The sequence below is a fragment of the Ambystoma mexicanum genome, chromosome 6p (assembly GCF_040938575.1).
Source record: "Ambystoma mexicanum isolate Mex_15411 chromosome 6p, UKY_AmexF1_1, whole genome shotgun sequence".
Lineage (NCBI taxonomy): Eukaryota > Metazoa > Chordata > Amphibia > Caudata > Ambystomatidae > Ambystoma > Ambystoma mexicanum.
Genome location: NC_090935.1, coordinates 488705016 through 488728995, shown reverse-complemented (window position 1 = coordinate 488728995; position 23980 = coordinate 488705016). Strand labels below are relative to the sequence as shown.

The window sequence follows — 23980 nt, the reverse complement described above, 5'->3', positions numbered from 1 at the left end:
GTCAGTGTTATAACAAAGGGTCAAGGTGGCTGAGTCAGCTCTCCTCCTCACGTTGGACAGAACAGAGTAAGGCGGCCCCCGTGAACAGGATTACACACTCTAGCTCAGGTTATTAAAAAAAGGCAGTTCAAAACATGGGTCGAGGCCCGCTTGGCCATCCACGTTTAAGTCACTTATTCCAGCTTTTCAAATGTTCTTTCACAGTTCAAAAAAAGTTCACGTAGGTCTCCCTCTGTTGGGCTCAGACCTCCGAAGGCATCAATAGTTCCCATAGGCCTCCCACAGTCGGGCTTGGACCTTCCAACCAAAAAGTAACTGATTCAATGTAGATCTCCCTCAGCCATGCTCGGACCTCGTAATCACATTCTTTAGGGGTTCCCTTCCCCTATCTTATTTCATGTTTCCAGTCTCCCTCAGCCGGGCTCGGACCTTTCATGGATGTCGAAGACTTTCGAATATGCAAGGCTTTTACCATAGACATCCGCAGGACCACTTAAACTTTAACTTTAGCTCTCTCTTAATGTTATTCGACCCAATGACTCTTGATATTGACAGTTGCATACAACAATCAGAAAAGTTCAAAGAAATCTTCCTTTTAAAGCAATCACCTTTTAAATTCTTTACTCTTAGTCGCCCTCTTCCTCAGCCCAGTGATTGTGTAGAAAGGGGGGGGGAGGGATGCTGGGGAATCCTAAAAAATAGTATGAGGTATGGGCATGGGAAAGGGGGGATACCCCGTCTCACCATTGGTTGCCTCACCGCTGCTCCCCTAAAATCCCCCACCCAGGTGATCCTCCCACACTGGTCTACCTCCAGGTTCTGGATCCAAAGGCGATGGCCGTGCCCAGGCCACCTGAGAGAGAGAGATCCCCCAGGGACTAGCAAGTGAGACTAGCAAGTCTGGGGAGGATAGCTCAGGGGCAACGTGCTCGTCTTGGAAGCAAGACAACACAGAGCAACACAGGTTTGATTCCCAGGTCTGCACGTAGAAACCTCTGGGTATTAAGCATGTTATAAATAACCATTACACCTACACACTTACACCCTTTGGTTTCTCACAATATCTAGCTCTGAAAAATCCTTTGTCTGTGTGCTGCGATATCTCTGTGAGGGGGGAAAAACAGAATTCGAAGTACAACATAATGCAAGTACCCTAAGAGCTTTCACAAGAACCAGCTAAGCTAGATTCTACCTTGAAGTGATGTATATTAAAGCGAAGAGAAAACAAAATATTCACTTCATGTTTTTGTATTCTGATGCATTTACACAATTAGAAAGTAGATCGCATCACACCATGAATCTAAGGAGGACACGTAACTGAAAATGCATCCCTGGTTTGCTAGTTGCAAGAAAGTGCTATAAAGCCACTGATTTCATCCCCTTGACGCCTGCTTTCTTACCCATCTACGAGCGTGCTTGTTAAGTGTATGAGTTTTTCTATAATGAGATCATAGAAACGTCCACTGTATGTGTGAGAAAATCTATAGGACCACGAAAGATACATTAACTTGTGGAACCCTGAGGGCGGGAGGAGACTCATTTCTGTTACAGGGGCCTCTCTGTCTATTTGGTTTTGCTTTCTGCAGCACTGCAGAACACACATTTCCTGTTGTGCTGCCCTGGCGCAAAAGGATCTCTACATTTGATTGATGTGTCACAGTGATTACCCCGTGTACAAAAACATGCTTTGTGTCATCTATTGTTGGCAAACTTTCCAGTTGTCTGTAACCGTATACTGAGTAGATTTGAACAAGACAACACAAAAGTGGGAGCACAGAATTGCTTACCTTGGGTATGTCTTCAAACCATTCTGCCACAGTGCTCCCTGCAGGATTGGGCACATCAGGCCAGAAGAGTCCTTTCAACCTGCAAATCAAGACAGAGTGTGAAGAAGCACTTTGTTAAAAGTTATCATTAACAGGCTTACAAGACAGAATGGTTTCCCTTTTATCCAAAAGACACGTATAACATATTTACATGTCATATAATTTGTTAGACACAATAACGGCATTTACATGTAGCAGACTGAACTAGCTAATAATTGAGTGAGAACAAGACGACTTGGGTAGTTGAAACTGGCTGGTTTGTATAACGGATGCATTCTTTTGTGTTGCTTTGCAAATGTAGTGCCTTAAGTAACGAAATGGCATAAAGCTGTCAAAAATACAATGTATGTGAATTTGATTATTATGATAGTGCTTACTAGAATTGTAAAAGTATGATTTTGTTTGCATATTTGCATTATACAGACACTTACCTACAAGGAGACTATTAAGTAGGTTGCCAAAAACACCCTACACTATGCAAATGTGTATGACACAGAAGCAGTAACATTGTGATTTCTCCGAATGCCCTCTCTGCCCTTTAACCTGGAAGAGTTGTACTGACCGGCATGCACAGCTCCGGCAGCCTGCACCCACACCAGAAGCAGCCATGGGCCTTGACGCTAATAAGCAGGCCATCATCATATATGGCCCCAGCAGTAAAACGAGGCTGTTCGAGTGTTTCTAAAGGAAGCTAGGGGAAGAGCACCATTATAATTTTACCAGCTAAAACATTCCCCACAAAGACTACCATAAGAAAAAGGGAATCTTTGGATTTCAATAGGTGGCAATAAGACGATATAAGGATCAAGATGTTAATGGAAACTATAATCATGCTTTTGATAAAAGGATTTGCAATGTGTATTACCAAAACAGAGACCTTTTGGGGATGGATACATTTAACAGTTTCACCTTTTTGAAGCCCAATCACAGGTCGAATGCTCATCGGCTTTTGACATATCTGCCTTAAAATCTGTTGCCACCAAAATCTACCCTAACACGATGGTCCTGCATGAATATGTCTCCATTTTTTTTTAAATCATAGTCTTTTTATTGTGGCAGAAATGAGAGCTTACCGAGTCCCACAAATTGAGCAGCAGCCAGATCGCGATGCTGAGCAGAACCCAGCCGGCTCAGTGGCCCAGGGCAGAGAAAGGAAGCAGGAGTGCCCCGATGGAGAATGAGGAGAGAAGGTGGGTGCCCCCTGCACGGGATACGGACCTACCAGGTTGACATTGCTCACCATAGAGGGCAGAGGTGCTGTGTGATAGGGAGGTGCCAGGGACCACTGAGGCAGCTTTCACCTATGACAGAGCGCAGGGCCCAGGGCTCTCTTGGCTACGTTGTATGAGGCTACATGGTGCTTTCTACGCAGCTTTCGGCAATGGGCATAGTAGGGGCAGATCTCTCAGAATACTTACCTGGCGGAATTCACTGTGACTTTACAAACCATTCTCTCATACCTAAGCTATCTTCCCCATGTAGTGTGACATGAGCAGGCATGCTCAGTCTTTCGGTTTAGTACCTGACAGGAAAGGTTTGTGAAAGAGAACCTACAGGCATCACAGAACTCTGTAAGCTCTGCCCGAGAGCACTTGTATAGGCACCAGTAAATGTTATAACATTTGAAATAAGTGTCAAGTTTGTAATCGCAGAGTAGTCTCTACAATGTAGTCATTACAGTAATGCTAACTATCACTGGATCAGCTGTAGAGCTATGTTCAGATCTGCTGCATTGATCTGAGAGACCGCAACTCAGTGCGGAAGGCGGAGTGGAGTGCAGGGAATGCTTTGTCAGCATTATCGTCAGGTGCCAGAGAGCTGACGCTCAGAACGACAGTTTCTGCTCTTGGCATCTGTAGAGGAGGTGGTGCTGATGAGATGATCCTTGCTTACCTTACACAAGCTGATTTTCTGTTCTTTTTTCGACGAGTTCATGACAAACTATTGGGTGTCTGTGGGTGTCACTAAATCAAAAGTTATAATCCCTGAGCACCACCAGAAGTTGAAACCTTTGTTGTATTTAAGGTGCAGGAAATTGATAGTATACCTCATCATTTTTACACCAGAGTGGGAAATTTGCTGACTCTAGTATCTGGAAACCTCAAGTTTAAAAAGTGATATCATAATTGTCTCAACTAAATAAAGGTATGTTATCATTTTCAGAGACATTTGGAGAAATGCCCTTAGGGTATATGAATCAAACCCTTGTGGTATATCAAGGTATGTCACTGGTGTGTAAGGAGTAGTAAATTGTGACAAAAATCGCAAAGAGTATAAGGCAGACTTTTGGATAGTGTTCTAAGTGTTTTGCAATCTACAGCACATTCATTATTGTAAATAGAACCAGATGTAAAACCTCTCCATGTGAGAATCCAGTTAGCCCCATTGTTAGTATGGATATCCATATGGAAGAACGAGGAAGCTGTTCGAACAAGAATTGATCAAAACAATATTTTGAAATTAGAAAGTATGTAATGGTGTGGCATCAAACCTAACTGATGACTATGATTTTTTAATGACCAAAACAAAACAGCTGGTTGTACAATTTGGCTCGATCGGTAGAATGCTTCACTTTTGAAGCAGAATCAATGAGGCAAGTAAACTGTGAGAGTTTACTTATTTTATATGCATACCAATATTATTGTGTTTATGGTTTTAACAAACAAACCTTACACAAAACAGCATAATTAAGATACTATCAGATCCTATACGTATCTGGCTTAGGTTTATAATTCCCATGCACACAAATACATCACACGCTTAGAATTCCATCAATTGACTTTAACAGGAAATCAGACTTTGCTCTCGTGTTACGTTATGGTATGTTAATACATTTTGTAGAGTGCAACTCTTCACCAATTAATGCATCATGGGACCATGAAGGACTGAGAAGAGCACAATTGGAGAACAAGAGAGAACGCTAAAATGAGAGGGTCTTAAGATGTCATCGGAATAGAAGATTATTTTTAACCACACGTAAGGAACACAGGAGTTATTTCTAAAGAACTGCAGCCACCACTGAGAAGGCTCACCCTCCCATCTGTGAGCGTTTGTACCTAGGTACCTGGATTAGAGGCCCTTGTTCTGATCTTAAAGCTCGGGAGGGAATATACCTACTCCATAAAAGGCATGAACAACAATGCAGAGTGCCTTAAACGCAATGCGCTGAGCAATAGGTAACCAGTGCAGGAAGCAAATGACTGGCGAACCTGGAAAGCACAAAGAGGTACCAGTGGCAGCTCTGGCTGCAGAATTCTGCAACACCTGTAGCTGCTCAGGCAATAAAGAGGCTGAGCTAGATAAAGAGAGTTGCAGTAATCTGACATCCCAAAGCTGGAAGATGCCACCACCGGAGCGCACAGGTGGAGTTGCTAAATAAAGAAAGAACCTTCTGGAGGATAAGTTTGAAATATCAATTTTTGCAGACCGGCCTGACCTGGGGTTCCGCAGAAAGAGAAGCAGAGATTTTAAAGCCCAGGTCCTTCACCACCACACCTGGAGTAGGAAGCAGATCCAGAGAAGTGGGCCAGAAGGATTGTGTCCAGAAAGAAGTAGACAAGGGGGGCCCAACCACCAGAACTTCTGTTTTGTCAGCATTCAGTTTTTCAGCCCGCGTAAATGATCAGCAGCGTCAGCCAAAGCCAGATCGAGCCTGCACAACGATTTTGGTATCGTCAGCATAAGAATAGCAACGGAACCCGTGAAACTGGATGAGCCTGGCAAAATAGAGAATTTGACACTAGGATCCATGATGCAGAGGGGCAGGGTGAGCTGAGTGGTGTAAAAGTGCTTGATTACTCAAACAAACCAGTCATGTTTTGCAGCACTAAAGCACACACACCTGAGGGTGTCTCAAGAGGGGAGGACCTGGAAGGTAGGGGCCAGCCTCTATAAAAAGGATACACATTTACAGAATACTGTGCGGGTCCAGAGATAGCGGAGGTCCAGATCAGTAGGAACTTGGAGGCAAGAGAAGGTGGAAAGGAGATGAGGAGGCTGTTGTGGAGAAGAGATTAATTCAAACAAGAGGGACACGTGGTGGCTATACAGAAGGATGTGGTGACACATCAGGGGGAGGTGGATATACAGGAATAAGCGGCTGAGAAAATACAGGAGGGGGAGTGATAGATCACTAGGAGTTGGAGGGAGGTGGTGACACATCAGGAGGAGGTGGAGATACATGATGAGATACACCTACAGGAGGGGGTGGTGATGCAACCAGAGGAGATACAGGAAGGAAAGGTGATGCATAATGTTCAGAGAATTGAGGAACACCATAGAGAAAAGGTGAACTGAAGAATTTCAAGGGAAGGCAAGGAAGAGAGGGTGACTAGCCAAAGAAGGCTTACACAGAGGATGGAAAACCCCCAGGTACATGCCTAGTGGATCAGAGTGGAAGAGGAGAGAGTAACAGGAGAGGAGAGTGAGCATCCCTATGAGATGAGAGAGTGAGAGAGCAGGAGTAGGGAAGATGAAGCAAAAACATTGTTGCAAGATGGCGAAAAGGAAGGAGGGGGAGAGGTGTCAGGAACCATGGTCAGTTCTCCTGGGCTAGGGGTAGGGGCAGCCTGAATGCCCCATCCCATTGCAAGCTTTGGAGCCTGGGTTTGGTGACCCTCAGACTGATCCGACTCGATGCACAGGTTTGGACTTCTTTTTCCAATGCATCAGTATCTGATTGCAGAAGTAGACACGTCAAGTAGGTGTTCTCTGAAATAGCCACAAGTTTAATTGTATACAGGACGCCAACGGCACCTGTGAATTACAGGCTGTCATTTCCACCCTGCACATGTACCAACATTTCATCCTGGAATTCCATCACACGCAGCCATCTTAACCAACCAGCTTTCTCCAAATGAACCAGGTTACCACATATGCTTCCCTTTATAAAATGAAAAAATAGTTTTTTTTCTATAAAATATTATTTCACAATAACAAACTAATATAATCAGTAAGTAAGAATGCAACAGCCCGGTTATATGAACTAAAACCGACCATAAATCAGGTACCCATCTCATAATCATCGAACCTAACCAGTCTTCTTCTCACGTGACGTACTGATTCTGTTGTCTGATCACACTCACCATCCATTCTTTCACACTCGCTGTTTTGTAGCGTTACTGCAGGTGTATACTCACTACGAGAGGACTCCCCAATTTCACCCTCAGTCCCCTCATGAACCTGCTCACCTTCCCGTACATAACGCTGTACATGAGGCTCTGTCAAGGTATTGTCCTTCCACCATTCATCATCCCTGTACCCATCAGAACTGGTCTCACTCTCCTCTATTGCCAATTCTGCAGCTTCTTCATTCCTCATAACTGCCACCCGGTCAAAACTGCAACTGCCATTTCTTGCCATTACTGGTTACCACATTATTATTATTATTATTTAATTCTTGTATCGCACCACAAGCCCATACACCTCAGAGCGCACATAAAACAAAATACACAGACGGACAATTACACAAGCACGAAGAAACAAAGCTGCACAGAATCAAGAGAGCAACCAATGAATCCTTCTTATTAAATAGATACGTTTGAGCTGCTCTCTTGAAATCAGGCAGACAAGAAATGGCACGTATTGTGGCTGGCAGACCATTCCAAGCATATGGAGCCCAAGCATCACACCTTGTTCCCGTGAATTTCTGCGATTTGACACGTGGCTGAAAGAGCCTGTTATCACCATCAGAGCGGAGTAATTTCTTACTTAGAGCAGCTTTCAGCCGATCACAGAGATACTGAGGTGCATTGCCAGTCTGCAATTTATTAGTCAAGGTGACCATTTTATGAGAAATTCTCTGCTTGACTGTCAGCCAGTGAAATGCTAATATGGCTGCAGTGACATGATCCTTCCTCCCACGGTCCCGAATGTCCCTCACTGCCCCATTCTGAACAGTCTGAGTTTTGGAAGATTGCCAAGAGAGGTACCTGCAAACAGACTATTACAAAAATCCAACTTAAAATTTACTAGGGCACAGGCCAAAAGGGACCTATTTTTCTGTGATAAGTAATGTCTAATCTGCCTCAGCAATTTAAGGACATATGCACAGGTAGACCTCAAATTAAGAGTATGCTTCTGCATAGAAAGTTGGGAATCTAGATACACACCTGAAGTTTTAACGAAGGATGCCACTCAGATACTACAGCCGGCAATCACAAACTGAATATAGCGAGGTTCCAACTTTTTGAGCTGGGGCCAGACCCCAGAATCAAGAGTTCTGTCTTGTTGTTGTTCAGTGCAAGTGAATTAGTGGCCATCCATGATTGTATCATCATGTATATCTGATTGATGGCCTCTGAGTCCCGGACATAATCACCCATAAATTCAAGGATTATCTGGGTATCGTCAGCATAATTAGTACAGCTGACACCAAGACAATCCAACATATTGAACAAAGGATGGGTGTAGATGGTGTATAATGTTGGTGAGAGACACAAGCCCTGTGCAACCCCACATTGCAACGGAACAGGGACAGTTTAAAAAACGTCCATAAAAACCCTGGCAGTGCATTGACTGAGAGAGGACTCGATCCAAGCCACAGTACTACTCAAAACAGTAGCAATCTCAACGAGCTTACTGAGTAGAAAAGGATGATCAACCAGATGAAAGGCTGCTGCGAGATCCAATAACATTAAAAGAACAGTATGGGCATTCTCAATAATCCCTGAGATGTTAGCTTTCAGATCTAGAAGAGCGGTCTCAGTGCCATGTTTGGCCCGGAAACCTGACTGGTGCCAGCTGAGTAAATGATTTGATTAAAAACTCCTGAAGATAAATGGGACATTTGTGATAGGATGATAGTTGCTGGCTACAGCAGGGTCCAGGGCGTCTTTCATTAGTAGAGGTGGGATCCATGCCTCTTTCAAGCCAGTGGGTACATTGGAAACTGCAGAAGAGGGGTTCAGGATTTTTGTGATCAAACGAATGAGTGTATCAAGTGAGTGCTTAATGATGTTTGCAGGACAAAGGTCCCCTCCTTTACATAAAGTTGGCTTCATGTTCTTCACAATATTGAACACCTCAATTTCAGAGACCTGTTTAAAGGAAAACTTGTGAGGGTATGCATCAGTGGTGATGTGAGTAGTAATGATCCCTGCATCAATGGGAGAAGTTGAAGGCACTAGGCATTGTCATTTTTTAACATGCTCCTTAACCACTCTTTGCAACCTAATCGGCTCATTGTACTGTGAGCATCCTTTCGGAACACCAAAAGGCTTCTTCACCCTCATGATATCACCCACTCTCCCTTGTCCTACACCACTTCCTTCTCCCCCTTCCAACACCCTTCCTTGGTGTACAGCAGACATTTAATGTGGGTACACACTAGACCGCATTACTCTACCTTGCATCATTGCGAAAGGGAACACACCTGTCACAATGTGTGGTGTATCCCTATCCGCTATTACCATTCTGTGGACCTTCACTCTCCAAAACATGTTATTAACAAATGAAAAGTGAATATTCCCCTTAATTATACCATTAATCCTCTCTACCAAACCATTCGGCCATGGATTTTACAAAGCAGTCCTGTGGTTCTGAATACCATGCCTCGTTAGGTAACCTTGCATTTCATGCGAAATCTTACTGCACCCCATTCTCTGATACAATACACTTGGGGTACGCCTCTCTCGCAAAAATATTCTCCATAAAACCTATCGCACACCCTGTCGACTCTCCACAATATCTACCTCAAACCAGCTGGATGCGTAATCTACCAATACAATGGCGAACCTATTCTCTTGACCCAACATCCTCATAGGCCCCATGAAATCAATAGCGACCTTCTCCCACACCAGTCCGGTATCTCAACCTTACCTGCTTCCACACTCTGAGTCTTCAATTACTTGCTGCTCATGCCACAAGAAACACACACCTCCTCTTTGACCATAGAATCCATTCATTCCAGGCCACCAAAATGTTGCCCTCAATCACAGCTTGTTCACACTTTTCCTCATATGGCCACCATGTGTCAATTTTGTGATTTCCTTCCTCAAAGTCATATGAGGTACCAATCTCTCACCACTTGCCAACCCTAAATGTGAACTTCTCAGCTCATCACCTTATAAAATGGAGAACTCTTCGGACCCTCAGACATTCACCCCTGCTGGGTGTAATGTATAGCATCCAACATTTCCTCATCAGCTTTTATTTCCTCCAACCACAACAACCTGTTAAACATGCCAGAAACAATTGCCTCTATTTGTGCGATCCATTCCTCACACACATCTTTTCCTTGTTTACACCCCTCCTCTGCCAACCTAGATAAACAATCTGAGACTGGATTACACCTCTCTAGGATATGTTCCACTTCAAAATGATACCCCTGCATTGCCGCGAACCAATTTACAACCCTCGCTTTGCCAAAACAGAGCCTCTTGTGGTAAACAAATGCATCAAGGATTTGTGATTGCTCCCAATCACATATGGAATACCGCACACACATGTCCTGAAATACTTGGATGCCCAATAAAAAGCCAACGCCTCTCTATAGTAGAATACTTGCCCTTCGTATCTGACAAAGCCCTTGAAGCAAAAGCTATTGGCACCTCCACAACTTCCCTAACCTGGCTCAACACAGCCCCAAACCTTGCATACAAACATCCACAGTCACATATGTTTTTGCACCTGGATCAAATCTATACAACATGGCCATATTCGCCACATCCTCCTTCATGCACTTAAATGCTTCCTCCTCCTCCTCCTCACAAACACCTTTCTCGCCTTGAGGAGATCTCACAGTACTGCAGTCTTGGCAGCCAAAGTTCCAAAACATGTTGTGTAGTTTTCGATCAGACCTCACTTCATCCTTGTTCTCAGGGGATTTCACCCTAAGAATAGTGTCCACCATTTCAGGCCGGGTCTCCAATCCTTCCTTTGTCAGCACATGTCCCAAATAAGATACACAATGTACCGTGAACTGGTATTTTTCCCTTTTCACCATCAGACCTGCTCCCTCCAGTCTCTGTAATACCTTGTGTCCCCTCCCATCATGCTCAGTTGCACTTTTCGCCCAACCAGTATGTCATTCTGGAGACATTTGACCCCAGGAACAACCCCCAACAAGTCTTCCATTGCCTTCTGAAACACAGCAGATGCTGACACGAAACCAAAAGGCATATGCCTGTACTATTGGAGTGACAAAAGCTGTCAATGCATGTCAACATGGGTGCAAATCCACCTGGTGGTACGCAGAAGAGCGATCCAAAACTCAACAGACTTATTCCCATTCATGTAACTCCAGGCCCAATCTCCCTTGATGCCTCCATCCAAGAAGACAATCACCTTTAGACACAATGTATATCTTTGCACGTATGATTTGTGTGCCATATGCAATGGTGTCTCTCACAAAACCGATCAACTTTATCTTAGCCCAACCATATGCTTTTGGTCTGATGTCACTCTCATGCAATGTATGTCTCTTTCCGGCCAATATTATCCTGTACCACTCTTCCAGTATAATCGTGTATGGTGATCCTGATTTCGCCAATGCTTTTATCCGCTCTCCCGCTATTGCTATATCTACCTCGGGAAGCACATATTCTTCTTCTCCATCATCACTCACCTCCCCGACTTAATGGACAACCTTGTTTGACCCCTCCACCTTTTCCTCCCCCACATATTTCACCCCTTTCTCAATCTCCATAAGCTTATAAGTTTAGCATAACCTGACAAAACGACCCATTTTGCCACACTTCCTGCACGTCACCCTCATCACAGGACATTCTCTGGCATTCATGGCATGCGTCTCAAAACCACATCTTGTGCACTGTCCCTTCTCTGTATCTTGTGCCTGTGTTTGTGCTCCCACTCTCCCTTTTTTTATCACACATACTTTCCCTTCCTAATGTTCTGTCTCACTACCCATGGGACACTCCTTCACACTTTGATCGTTTTCCTTCAACCACCCTAGCATTCACCTCCGTTAAGCTTTTCAATTCCACACTCTTTGCAATCGTCAATGCCTCCTGTAGTGATGGTTTCTTGGCCTGCCACAGTCACTCCTGAATTTTCGGAATTGAAGTATGCATCATTAGCTGATCCTTAATATATTCGTCCTCTCTATCCATGAGTTCAGCTATGAATACATCAACACTTTGTCCCACAATTTGTTTTCTTGTTAATAATGTGTACCTTTCCAGCATCACATTTGTTTGTTTCCCAAACTGTACCTCCAATTTCTTCATTGCTTTCCCGTATAATGCCACACTCTCACCTCTGCCATCCTCAACCCCCTCAAGACATTCCTCCACATCTGGTAATTTCTTTATTATTTTGACCGTCTCAGCTCCCAAACACCACACAAGGGTCGAGAATTTTCACTAATCAGAAACCTCCCTTTACCCCTCGAGGCCACAAAATAAAATTAAAATAAATCTTTCCAGTCCTCCCATTGCATGAGGGGCTCTCTTGGGGTTGCCAAAAACTTGGGTGGGGGGTCCGAATTGTGTCTCCTGAGATCCCATGGCAGCCAAATGATACTGATGTCACTACTGCACCGCTTAATCCTAATACACCTGCACTCAATGCCACCAAATTGTCACCATCTGTAGTTCACTGCTGCAACAGCCACTGCACCCCCACCGTGTGCCTGACATTAGGATGGCTGCCGGCTAATACATGCCAATTACTGGAATACTGAATTGCCTGACTTCAAGATGGCACCCACCTAAACAGCATGCACGCGATCGCATTCCTTGGCCTTTTCTCTTAGTTGTCCACCACGCAGTCACTATTATGTGTGACCCACCGCCGTGGCACCTCCTCACTCGTACCCTTCTGCAAAAATGTTGCTCCAGTACCTCTGGCACCTAGGCCTAGATCAGCCATGCCGACAACAGCGGTGCTGTCTCGCTACTGCCAATTCCATTGGTCCCTTCAGCAGCTGATTGGGAACCACCTTGTCAGCATCCTCGTTGCCACAAACAATGTCTCAGAGAAAGAAGTAGACACATACAAGTAGGGGTTCTACAAAACAGCTCACCAGTTTAATTGTATACAGGATTCCAATAGCACCTGTGCATTACAGCAACAACCATCTCCGACTGGTATTTCCACCCTGCGCATGATGGCATGTACCAACGTTCCATTCTGGAATGCAGTCACATGCAGCCAGCTTAATCAACAAGCTTTCCCCATAACAACTAACCTACCACAGATATGCTTCAAAGATGATATTTAATCAATAAGCCTATGAGGAAGACATTAACGGCAAAGGAAATAAGTGAGGGGGCCCTCAAACATCCTAGACTGGGAATGACTGAGAACTCCCAACGATTGCCCGGAGGGAGCCCAGATTGCAAGACTGCTGGAGTCCTCAAGACTTTTTCTTGTGATCAAACCAATGAACGCCGTCTTTTATTTGAAGTTTAAGTTGAATAACACAAATGTAAGTGTTCTTTTATGATACTGGCTGCACATAACAGTCTCTCATTGGATGTGGTCATCATCCTTCTTACCATTTCGATACTATCAGACGTAGTTGTAGTTTCACATTTTGTGAATGATACCCTTACTACCATGTTAGTGGACATATCGTGGGGGTGTCTGTGGAGAGAATATGTTTTGCCTAATGAATTCCTGTTTATTCATAATCCAAAGCGCTTTAACATGAACATTTTAAAAAAAGAAGGAGAAGAAACAGAAGAAGAGGAACACGAAGAAGAAGAGAACACAAAGAAGAAGAAAAAGAAGAAGAAGAAAAAGATTTTACATATGAAGCTCTTTGTATAAAAAAGCGCTATAAAAATAACAAGTTGTTATTGAAAGAAGGAATTCTCCTGAATAAGAACCCAAGGGACCCAAAACAAAGTAGCTGTGCTTCTTACACTCTACAATGGAATGCCAAATGTGAACAAGTGAGTGCCAGATACGATTGTGATAATCCCTGATGTGATTTTTATAGGCTAGTTTGCCTGACTCTAAATTGAATTTAATCTGAACATTTTCAGTATTTCTTTGACAAGCTGTTTATTCATCCTTTTGGTAACTGATTTTGTTTTCTTGTGATTTGTTGGGTCTAATTTTTTGAGCATGGGGATAATGTCATCATGGAAATTTGCCAGAAGAGAGTCTGGGTTATGGGAAGTGTTCTCCTTCTGAAGGAGTCTCGAAAGGCGAGAGTAACGAAGTCTAAGATAATTAAGGTCTGACCCATGTAGTTGCTGGGTTAGAGTTGGAAGTTCCTTGTTGTAAGTTGATCTTCAAGGAGTCCTTTCACCAGGCAACACTAGTCCATAAGAGATTGGTGAGAGGCTGGTATTAACAATTGGTGTACTCATATTGAATGTAGTAATATGTCCAAATTAGGGCCACATTTGCCTTTACTAGTTGAGTGAATCCCAGGTTGTTTTTTTTCTGATGCCAGGTCTGGGTTTAGGAGGCAGAAGTATCATCAAACCAAACATCCAAATCTCCCACAGGGATTACTCTGTTTGCTGAGTTAAGAATCCTGATTAAAAAGTTCAGCCTTTTCTCAAGGAAAATATCTTTGTATTTATACTGGGGAGGTGCTGCCACCCAAAAGTACCCAAGTGCTCGTCCGATAGAACTCAAACTGATGATCATCAAATCATCAAATTATCAATGTAGCACATTTCTTTGGGGAGGGCGTTCCAGAGCTTGCTGTGCAGGAACTACCAATGCCTTTGGAGAGTGTAATCATGGTGTAATGGGAAACCGATCTCAAAGGTCTTGAGGAAGTGTGCCATTCCCAGCGATAAGAGATAAAGTTAGGAGTTGTACCAAAAAGAACCTTATGTGCACTTTTGGGTGTACTAGTGATGATACGTGATGCTGAGTCCTGTAGGACCAGCAGAGGATGCAAAGCAGATTTGGTAATGCCAGCATAACGAGCATTACAGTAATCCAAGCGAGCACTTGGAACCTCTAGCACTTACCCCCTTCCCTTGTCCCTCCTCTCTCACTGAACTTGCACGCTCCAAATGTTCACAAAGCCCAGTAGGACTGCTTTACTGTTATCATATTTCATTGTCTTGCTGTTCCTCTGTCCCCATCCCTTTGCCCTGTGGGCACTTTCAAACATAGTTTCCTGACGTATAAGCGCCTTACAAATGCCGAATAAAATAAATAAATAAATGGCTCGAGTTAAGGGGGCACAATTTTCCCTTGACCAAAGCAGTTTGATCTGCGGTAACATCATCAGTTGAAAGTGAAATGTACGGAGTACTTTATTTACTTGAGTTTTACTTTAGTTTGTGTTTTTATCAAATGATCTGCAAGCATGATGTGCGGATATGTGGCCAGGGCTGTCAAAATGCGGAGAGAAATTGTAACAAGCATGAATTCTGTTTCATTGTTGGTTGTGGCCTAAGCTATTTTTTGCCATACAATGTCCAATGATACGGAACATTAATTGAATATGAGCTATAATGGTCTCTGGATCATTTATTTATTTATTTGCATTTTTAAAGCGCTCACACAGCCCGCGGGCATCAAGGCGCTGTTACAGGAACATGTTTCTCTTATTTGCGAATTTATAACGCGCTTAATACCCAGAGGTTTCTAAGCACGGACCTGGGATTCGAACCCTTGTTGCTTTGTGTCATCTTGTTTCCAAGGCGAGCACGTTGCCACTGAGCTATCCTCTCGGGACATGGTCAATATGAAAGGCTATTTGGATATCATCTGCCTAGTTTTGAAAAACTCCACCATGCTCCAAAAGTAGACCATGGAGCGATTTCATGTATATATTATATTAAAAAGTATGGGAGAAATGCATGAACCTTAAAGTACACCACAGTCTACTATTTCAATTTGAGAAGGTCTTTGATTAACTCTGGATGTTCTGTTACAAATCCAGTTAAAAGACTTCTCTGAAGCATAATCAACCTTCTTGATATGATGTAGCAAGATGCCATGGTCAGTAGCATCAAACGCTGCAGATAGATTCAGGAACATCAACAGACCTACTTGACCTTGGTCTAATATCTTAAGAAGGGCATCTTTCATATCCACAAGCGCCAATTCTGTTCCCCTTCTGTGACAAAAACCAGATTGGCAATGTCTTCGGAAGGCAAGATGCTCAAGATGTTTTTCAAATTGAGAAGTAGCCACTCGATCCAAAATCTTTTGAAGAAAGCGGGTATTATTTGTTGGTCAAGAGTTTGCACAATCCTCTGGGGCGAAATTAGGCTTCTTCATTAGAGAGACCCATGCTTGTTTAAGGAGCGCTGGGACTGACACTCTCTAAATGAGGGATTACTAAACTCCCTGATTAACAAACATGAGGTCTCAGCACAATCCTTCACAATAACAGGAGGGCATGGGTCGTTGAGACAGTTTGTAGGCATTAGAGAGCCAAAGAAAGATAAAGTCTCTTCTCTCGAGACAGAATGAAATTCAAGAAATGTCTTAGCCTCCTGGTCCTGACTCAATAATGCTTTCTGGCTTCAACAAGGTATACGCAGTTTGTTATTTTCCTGAGCTCGAGCGACCGGTGAAGAGCTTATGCGCACTCTAATCTTTAATTTTCTCTAAAGAAAGTGTAAATCTCATGACAAAATTGAAGGGAAGAGATAATTGTGGGAGAAGAGTTTTTCAAGCTATTCAAAATGTGGAATACTTCTTGGGAAGAATGCAAATCTGCTTCTATTCGTAAATCATATTAGTAACCTGGCGAGAGACAATCTGAATGCAACAATCATTCTGACTGGCTCTCGCCAGGTCCCTACCCAGCCGGGAATCTCTCTGTCGGGATTCCATGACCTTTGTCCCCGGCGGGGGGCATAGCAACCCCTCAGCCAATGATGAGGCTCGAAGCGGGGCCATCCCCGCTCCGAGCCTCCCCGTGGCTGAGAGGCTGTCTTCACCCACTGCCGGGGACTCGGGTAAGTCTTTTTTTTTTTTGTTAATTCCCTTCCCTCCCTCCCACCCGCCCCCCCAATTTACCTTCTTGGTCCTGCGTCCCCGGCGGGGGACGAGGGAAGCCTCCAGCCGTGTGGAGACTCGGAGCAGGGCCATCCACGCTCTGCGCCTCCACACGGCTGGGGGCTTCCCTCGTCCCCTGCCAGGGACGCAGGTACGTTATTTAATTTTTTTCCTTCTTCCCCCCCGTCCCACTCCCGCCCTCCCAACCCCACTTAACTTCTTTTTGATCCTTTTCTTTGGGAGAGGATGAGCTGGGAACACTTGTGTTCCCAGCGCGTCCGCTCCCGATGGCCACCATGGAAAGGGAAAACGGACTCCGTTTTCCCTTTCCATGGCAGCGGCCATTTTCTTTTTCTTCCGAAATGCTGCAGCGTTTCGGGACAAAAAAAAAAGCTTTTAGTGCCCCGGTCACGCAATTTTTGCGGGCCGGGGTATTAATAGCAATAGAACCCTCGCGTCAGGGGCATTACCGACTTTGGTAATGCCCCGGGTCCTTCGGTAATGCCCCTGATGCTCGGGTTCTATTGCTTAAATAACTCTTCTTGGCTTCCACAATGGCATATTTATAATGAGTCCTGGCAAGCTTTAGTTCTTTACCTATACCTTCGGGAGGGTTGTGTCTCTGTGTCTGTTCACTGCTTCTTACTAACATCTTGAAGGACCTTATTTCCGAAGTTGTTCCCTACAGGTTTGACTTCAATCATCTCTGATCTAATTTGTGCAACTAAATGTGTTCTGATGGGATTAAGGGTTGCAGAATTTAATTTCTGTTTACTATAGAAAGTTCTAGAAGTTTAGAACAAACTTGTAGGTGGAGCAGAGTGAAAATTAGGTAATTGTAGCAGTGTGAAAATTAGGTAAATGAAATAGGACTGCAGCCTGATGGGACCCATTGATCGGAAGCACACAATAGTTGCTTGACATAATATTCCATGTGATAATCCACTCCATGGGGGAACCTTTATTGTGAGTGAAAAAGGTCTTAAGAAAATGAAATCCAAGATCAATAAGCAAGGAATATATTATTAAGGCTTAATGTGTTGTGAAAGTCTAGATTGAAATCTCCAAAAATCATTGGAGATAAAAATAAAATTGCACAACAGATCAAACTACTCCATACAATGCTGAACAAATCTAGGACCAGAATTTGGTGGACGGTCGATGATAATCTATAAGTGGCACAAGGCAACGTCCTAACAGTTTACACAGAGGATTTCATACTCTGGAAGATCCATACAAGGAACTGTTGAGGCTATAGCCAAGTCTTTTAGAATGAGAGCTACAGTGCCACATTTCCTCTGTTTCCTGTGTGTCAGGAAAATGTTATTCTCAATAGGAAGTGTTGCACATATGGCAGTGACAGAATGATCCTTAATCCAAATTTGGGAAAATAATTTATAGCAGCTAGTTAGCTTTTATACCACTAAAACTGTAGCCCCCATGTTTAAATTCGAGGAACATTTAGTCAAAAGACATTCCAATCCTTGCTATTTGTCTCCAGATATTTTATTAAATTGAAGTTTTTCGGGGACTTTAATGGCTGTTCACCTTCCCATCTGGCCAGGTATCTTTGTTTTATAGATTGTGGGCCCAAGTTAAGCTAGGGTTCTAGAATGGCTGTACACTTATTGAAAAACACAACTTAACTGATGGGCAGCATGCTGCCTTTTCCGTTGCTAAGGTGCCTATCCGAGTTATGGGTAAATCACACCAGTAAAACTGCTTTCTGTCTTTCATTTCCTTTCTTCAATTCTGCGTACTAAAGATTGTATTTAATATTTGAGTTCTAGTGTTTAACCTTTTCTATATAAACACAGATCTTAAATGTTGTATGTTCAAAGTATTTCAAAAATATGCCTGAGTGATCATAGTAGAAAACATATCACTGGCTCTGGGCTGCTCTGGATTGATGCTGAAAGCAAAACCAGATAGGTATTTATGACTAGGACAACGACTGTACTTATCTCTGAGAAACGAAAAGCTAAAGTGCCTTTGCATTGACTTCCATTGGTCAGATGTTACAGGCAGTGTCGGGGAGACCAAGTACAAGAATACAGAATTCCATTCAATATTTTCTCATGACTTTAAAATGCTTGGTCGTTTTGTTTGAAGTTCACAGATCAAAACAATAAATCACCTTGAGATGGCTTTGAGACAAGATCAAGTTAAACAATGACTTTGAAGAGGCTTTATTTTTTCTGAACAACCAGGAAATCTGTGTGTTGGATCTCTGGAAAACGTATCTAAATCCAAGATCATTAAATGATAAGGTCACTGTAAGCAAAGTAATGCCTTCACTATTGGTACTTGCCATTCAATCTCGGCTACGGCTACTCCTAATTGCTATTCCTCAGCCATCCCTCCTCAGGGATAAACTACAAAGTTCACATGTCAAGGTCATTGGGTAAGTCGTGTAACTAGGTTCTGGAATGCACCCTCTTGTGTGGTCTATTTGAATGTACTTTTAAACAGGGTATAATGCCAGGAGGAAACCATTGATTTAATTGTTATGTGCCATGTTTCGGGGGCACAATGAGTCTCACACAGCACTTAAGTTGCCCACAGGTGCCGACTTTATATTGCATAACCTCTTTTGTACTTTTCATGTGTTTCATGACTTATTTGTACCTTTGGCTCCACTGCAGGTCTTTTCCCTGTGATGTTTGTTAGCAGAGCAGCATTCACATGTGGCACACTTGCTTACAATAGGAATTTGGCATTTGGTCGTGGAGTTGGGTTTGCATGGTGTTTCGTATTATGCCAATTCATCAGCTCCACATCTCCCACCGTGCGCATTAGTGAATTCTCGCATATATGGCTGGTGTGGGATGGTTTTCATTACCTTTGCTCCCATTCCCTTTTTCCCCCTGGGTTCCCAGTATTTACCTTTTCACCCAGGCAGTCCCTACCCCAGTCACTTCTGACAGCTGGTTTGGCATTAGCAGATTACATTCTTGGGATTTGAAGAGGGTGCTGAAACCACACTACCTTACAATGCTGACCGCCACACTGTAAGGGCTATCCACTAGTTCTAGCGCTTCTTCCAAGGTACCAGAAAGCATCATCACGGGAAATGCTTGTCAGAAGTTTTCTTTCATTTCCCTCTTTCTAGATTTGCATTCCGTCTGATTCTCTGCGTACCATTACAAACACACCCCAACGTACACAATCATATTTCCTCTTCCACAATCCAATCGTATCTTCCGAGTGTACTCGTTTTGTGCGTCCCTGTCCTATTCCCGCTTCTCCCCAGCCCCAATTTTTGCCATGTTTTCCTTTCTTTTTCTTCCACCGAGTATGGTTTTGTTTACCCTCGCGGGGGCACAATGCCCCCTTTTCTTGCACTCTGTCCCAGCGTTGTAAGTCCACTAAGGTGGAGATTTGCACAGAATAAGCTTATAGCATAACACAACTGCCCTTAACTACTGCCAATATCTACTGGTAGATTCCTCTTCAAGGAAGGGCTCCTCCCTAACAGGTATGTCCAGACACACTCCACTGCCCCCCTTAGCTGAGATTGGGTGATCCTCTCCCTATTGTTTCCTCCCCTGGTTGCTTGTAGATATTGATCGCCCTCCCCTGTTGTTAGCGTCCCAATCCCTTGTTTCCCTGCTTTCCTCACCAGCTTCTTCCCCCCTATGATTGTAACACACTCGGTTGCATTCCAAAGCTAGGTCCGCGCTCAATAAATACCCTTATATTAATAATAATAATACTGGTAAAACGGTCCTCGTACCACTGGCCATTCTCCAGAGATTATTGTTAGTTCCCTGTCTGCACAGTTTCAGTTCTCATAAGAGTACCGGCATCCTTTACCCCTCTGTGTGGTGTACTGGCATTGACAAGCATTCCAAAACTCCTCTTCTAAACCAGCCTAGGTCTAGGCCGCGTAAAGAGTGATGACTGAGGCAACATATGGTAAGGGGGGGGCAGGGTGGGGTCGTCAAAAGGGATACCACGATGCGCATTTTGAATCTGATGGATTTTTAAAATCTGGAAGCAGGATTTATAGTGCATTTCGTTATTCTTTCTGGAGTTTAGCAAGGTCTTTAATACAGTAAAATAATGAGTTAAAATCACCCGCTAGCACATACAATAGAAAAGAAATGTATCATATGAACCCGACACCAATGGTGCTCTTTTCAAGGGCGCTTACCCCCAAAACAAAGGCACAAATAGAAAATGCGAGTATATGCACTTTTTAGCTTACGTGCTCTTATGCAAAAGCAGAAAATAAAATCATATAAAGATATTTACAGCTTATGTTGGAGTCATTTTCACTGTTAAAAATTGGAACATTGACAACATTTTTTTATTTTATTTAATGAATATTTAAATGGTGTCTCAAGGCGCAACAAGACAGAAGAGGCGGGGCGGGGGAGGGGCACAGAGGAAAAGTAGCAAAAACGGTCCTACCATGCCTTGTGTCGTTCGGATCGCGCAAGTGCAGTGACAAGAAGTGCGGGGGAATGGGAATGGGAGGTGAGTGCCGGTCAGAGCAGAATGTGCTAATGCTCCAGAGGGACAGAAGTGCAGGTCGGAGTGGAGAGCACGCACGTGCTGTGGGGTGGAGGTGGGCAGAAGCGCCTGGGCTAGGCGAGCGCTAAAGGGAGGCAAGGAGGACAAGTGCGAGGGGAATGCAGAGAGTGCAGGTGAAGAAGGTCCACATACCAAGTGCGAGGACAGGGCTGGATGGGCTCAATAAGGGTGCAGGCCCAATCAGGATAGTGCAAGGGAAGAGGGCCCAGTAGGGCAAGTGCAGGTTGAGAGAGGGAGGGATGGGCCAGGGGAGACCAAAGTGGGGGAGAGTCCTGGGCGAGGAGGGCCTGGTGCTCTGTATGAATCAGAACGCACCAGGCAGCTAGTCAATGCCGCAGAGGGGCATGGGTGTAATTTTAGGGGGGGACAGGGGTGTTTGTCCCCCCCCAACTTTCATGGCACACCATTTTGTCCCCATTCATTTGACTGGGACACCTTTTCTTCAGATGTCATGTCCCCCCCCCAACATTTTCAGCAAAGTTACTCCACTGCAGTGGGGGCATTTAGAAGAGGAGAGGGAAGGAGGAAGAGAAAAGGAGGGTCTTGAGAAGCTTCCAGAATTTAAGGAGATCTAGCTCAAGTCTGAGGGGGGCAGGGAGGCCATTCCAGAGGGAGGCACCTGTGGAAGAGAGGGATCTGACCCCTCCCCCCCCCACTCTCTGCTTGTAAAAGTGTCTGATCTACAGAGAGTTAGAGCTAGAAGTCTAAAGGGCTATATCAGGGTTGTATTTAGGGAGAGTAGAGCAATCGCTTTGACATCTGTGCAGAGCTTGCCGACGTAGGTTTGAATCCCAGCAAAGCCAAACTCAGCCTTTCATCCTTCTGAGGTCGATAAATGAGCACCACACACTGTGGGTAAGAAGCAGCGCTCAGATGCCTGAGGGTTTGTAACGCTATATAAATGCAACAAAAAACAGAGTTGGATGTAGTGGGGTCACAGGCCCCAGAAAGCCTTGTGGATGATGCAGAGGATCTTGAACTTTATCATCGCAGCAACTAGGAGCCAATGGAGAGATTTTAGGGCTGGAGAGATGCAGTCCCTGGGCTTGAGGTCAAGGATAAATCTTGCAGTCCTGTTCTGGATTAGTTGTAGGGGGCAAAGGCAGGATTTAGGGAGATTGAGGAAGAGGCTGTTGCAGTAGTCCGGCCTAGAAAGGACCAGAGCTATGGAGACATTGAGTTTCTGGGGGAAGGTGAGAAATGGGAGAATGCCTCTGGGGAGGTGCAGTTGAAAATGGACCTTCTTGGAAAGGTCGGTGATGGGAGGAGAGAGGAGTTGAAGATGACAGCAATGTTTTTTGCCTCACAAGATGGTTAGGGGTGGGGGCCCAAGGAGGGCGGCCAGAGAGTAGAAGGGAAGGAGGAGCTAAGGTCCCAATGAGAAGGATCTCAGTTTTACTGGCATGAAGGCAGAGATCGTTAGCAGCACACCATGTCTAAATAGCAGTCAGACAGTCAAGAAGGAGAGTGGAAGAAGAGGAGGCAGTGAAGGGAAGCTTGAAGGAGAGCTGCATGTCATCCGCATAACACTGGAAGTCAGGAGAGACGGTGGAGATCAAATGAGCTAGAGGGGCAAGGTAGATGTTGAAGAGCCATGGCGAGAGGATAGAGCCCCGAGGGACGCGGCAGGTGGCCAGTGTGGTGGAGAGGAAAGGGCCTAGTTGAACCTGGGATGGCCAGTTAGAGAGGAAGGAGGTCAACCGTCCAGAGCCAGGTCCATGATGCCAAGAGTATCACAAAGCCGATTTATAAGGGTGGAATGATTGACCATATCAAAGGCAGAGGAAAGGTCAAGAAGAATGAGAATGGAAGGAGAATTGGAATCGAGATTTGATAGCAAGTCTTTACGGCTTTTCAGGAATGCAGTTTCCGTGCCTCTGCCTGCTCTGTAGTCAGACTGGTGGTCATGGAGACAACCAACAGATTCTGTGTGGCGGATCAGCTCGGAGATGCCCAGTGTAGAGATGCATCCTGTGACATATTCGGAATGTTAGGTACGCAAACCATTCTCTTGATATTCCTTTGGAGTTTGGTTCGCATGACTAGGAGAGAGCCGTTGGGAGAGTTGTTGTGTGAATGGGCAAGGCGGGCCCTGTTGTAATAAACTGAAATTACTTACTCTTCAAGAGCCTCCCCTCTTTCTTCACATTGGCGATGAGGATATGGGGCCCGCCACGGCACTCGCACAAGCCGCGGTTCGCGGTAAGGATTCATCCGACTCCCGGTGAACAACTGCAGCCCCACCCAGCCCCTCCCTCATAGGCCTCGCCAACGCGGAAGGCTGACGGCCGGAGCGGTGGGGAGCAGAGGCGCAGTTTGAAACGCTGTGTGGGGCTGCGCCACGCAGGGCTGCAGAGTCAAACGCGCTCCCCTGACAGACGAGAAGAAGGCCCAAAAGAGGTGAGGAGGCATGGGGGAGGCACGGGCAGACTCAAGGGGGCGTATCAAAACAAACTGTGAACCGCCCACAGCAAAGCAGTAAAGCAAGCCCCACCGGCCCAAAGAGATAGAAAGAATTGAACGCCGGGAAACTTTAAGCAGGCACAAGAAAACAAGTTATACATCAAGGTAAAGCATGCTCTACAGAGAGGGCACACAAGTAATTACATAAGGAGGCAATTAAAGCACACTTTAATAAGGGGCTATTAAAAAAAAAAAACAACCAGTCGGGCACATAAATACTGACAAGAAGGCTCTATTTACTGTGGCACAACTGTTATCATGGC

General features: G+C 44.6%; 1 protein-coding gene across 1 annotated transcript in view; it reads right to left on the bottom strand.

The window, feature by feature from the left end:
- IL31RA (interleukin 31 receptor A) overlaps nt 1–23980 on the bottom strand; it is an 841398-nt gene that overhangs the window by 25639 nt on the left and 791779 nt on the right. The window contains exon 15 of the mRNA XM_069627290.1: nt 1788–1866. Coding sequence (XP_069483391.1) covers nt 1788–1866 — 79 coding nt within the window. The remainder of the gene's footprint in view (nt 1–1787; nt 1867–23980) is intronic.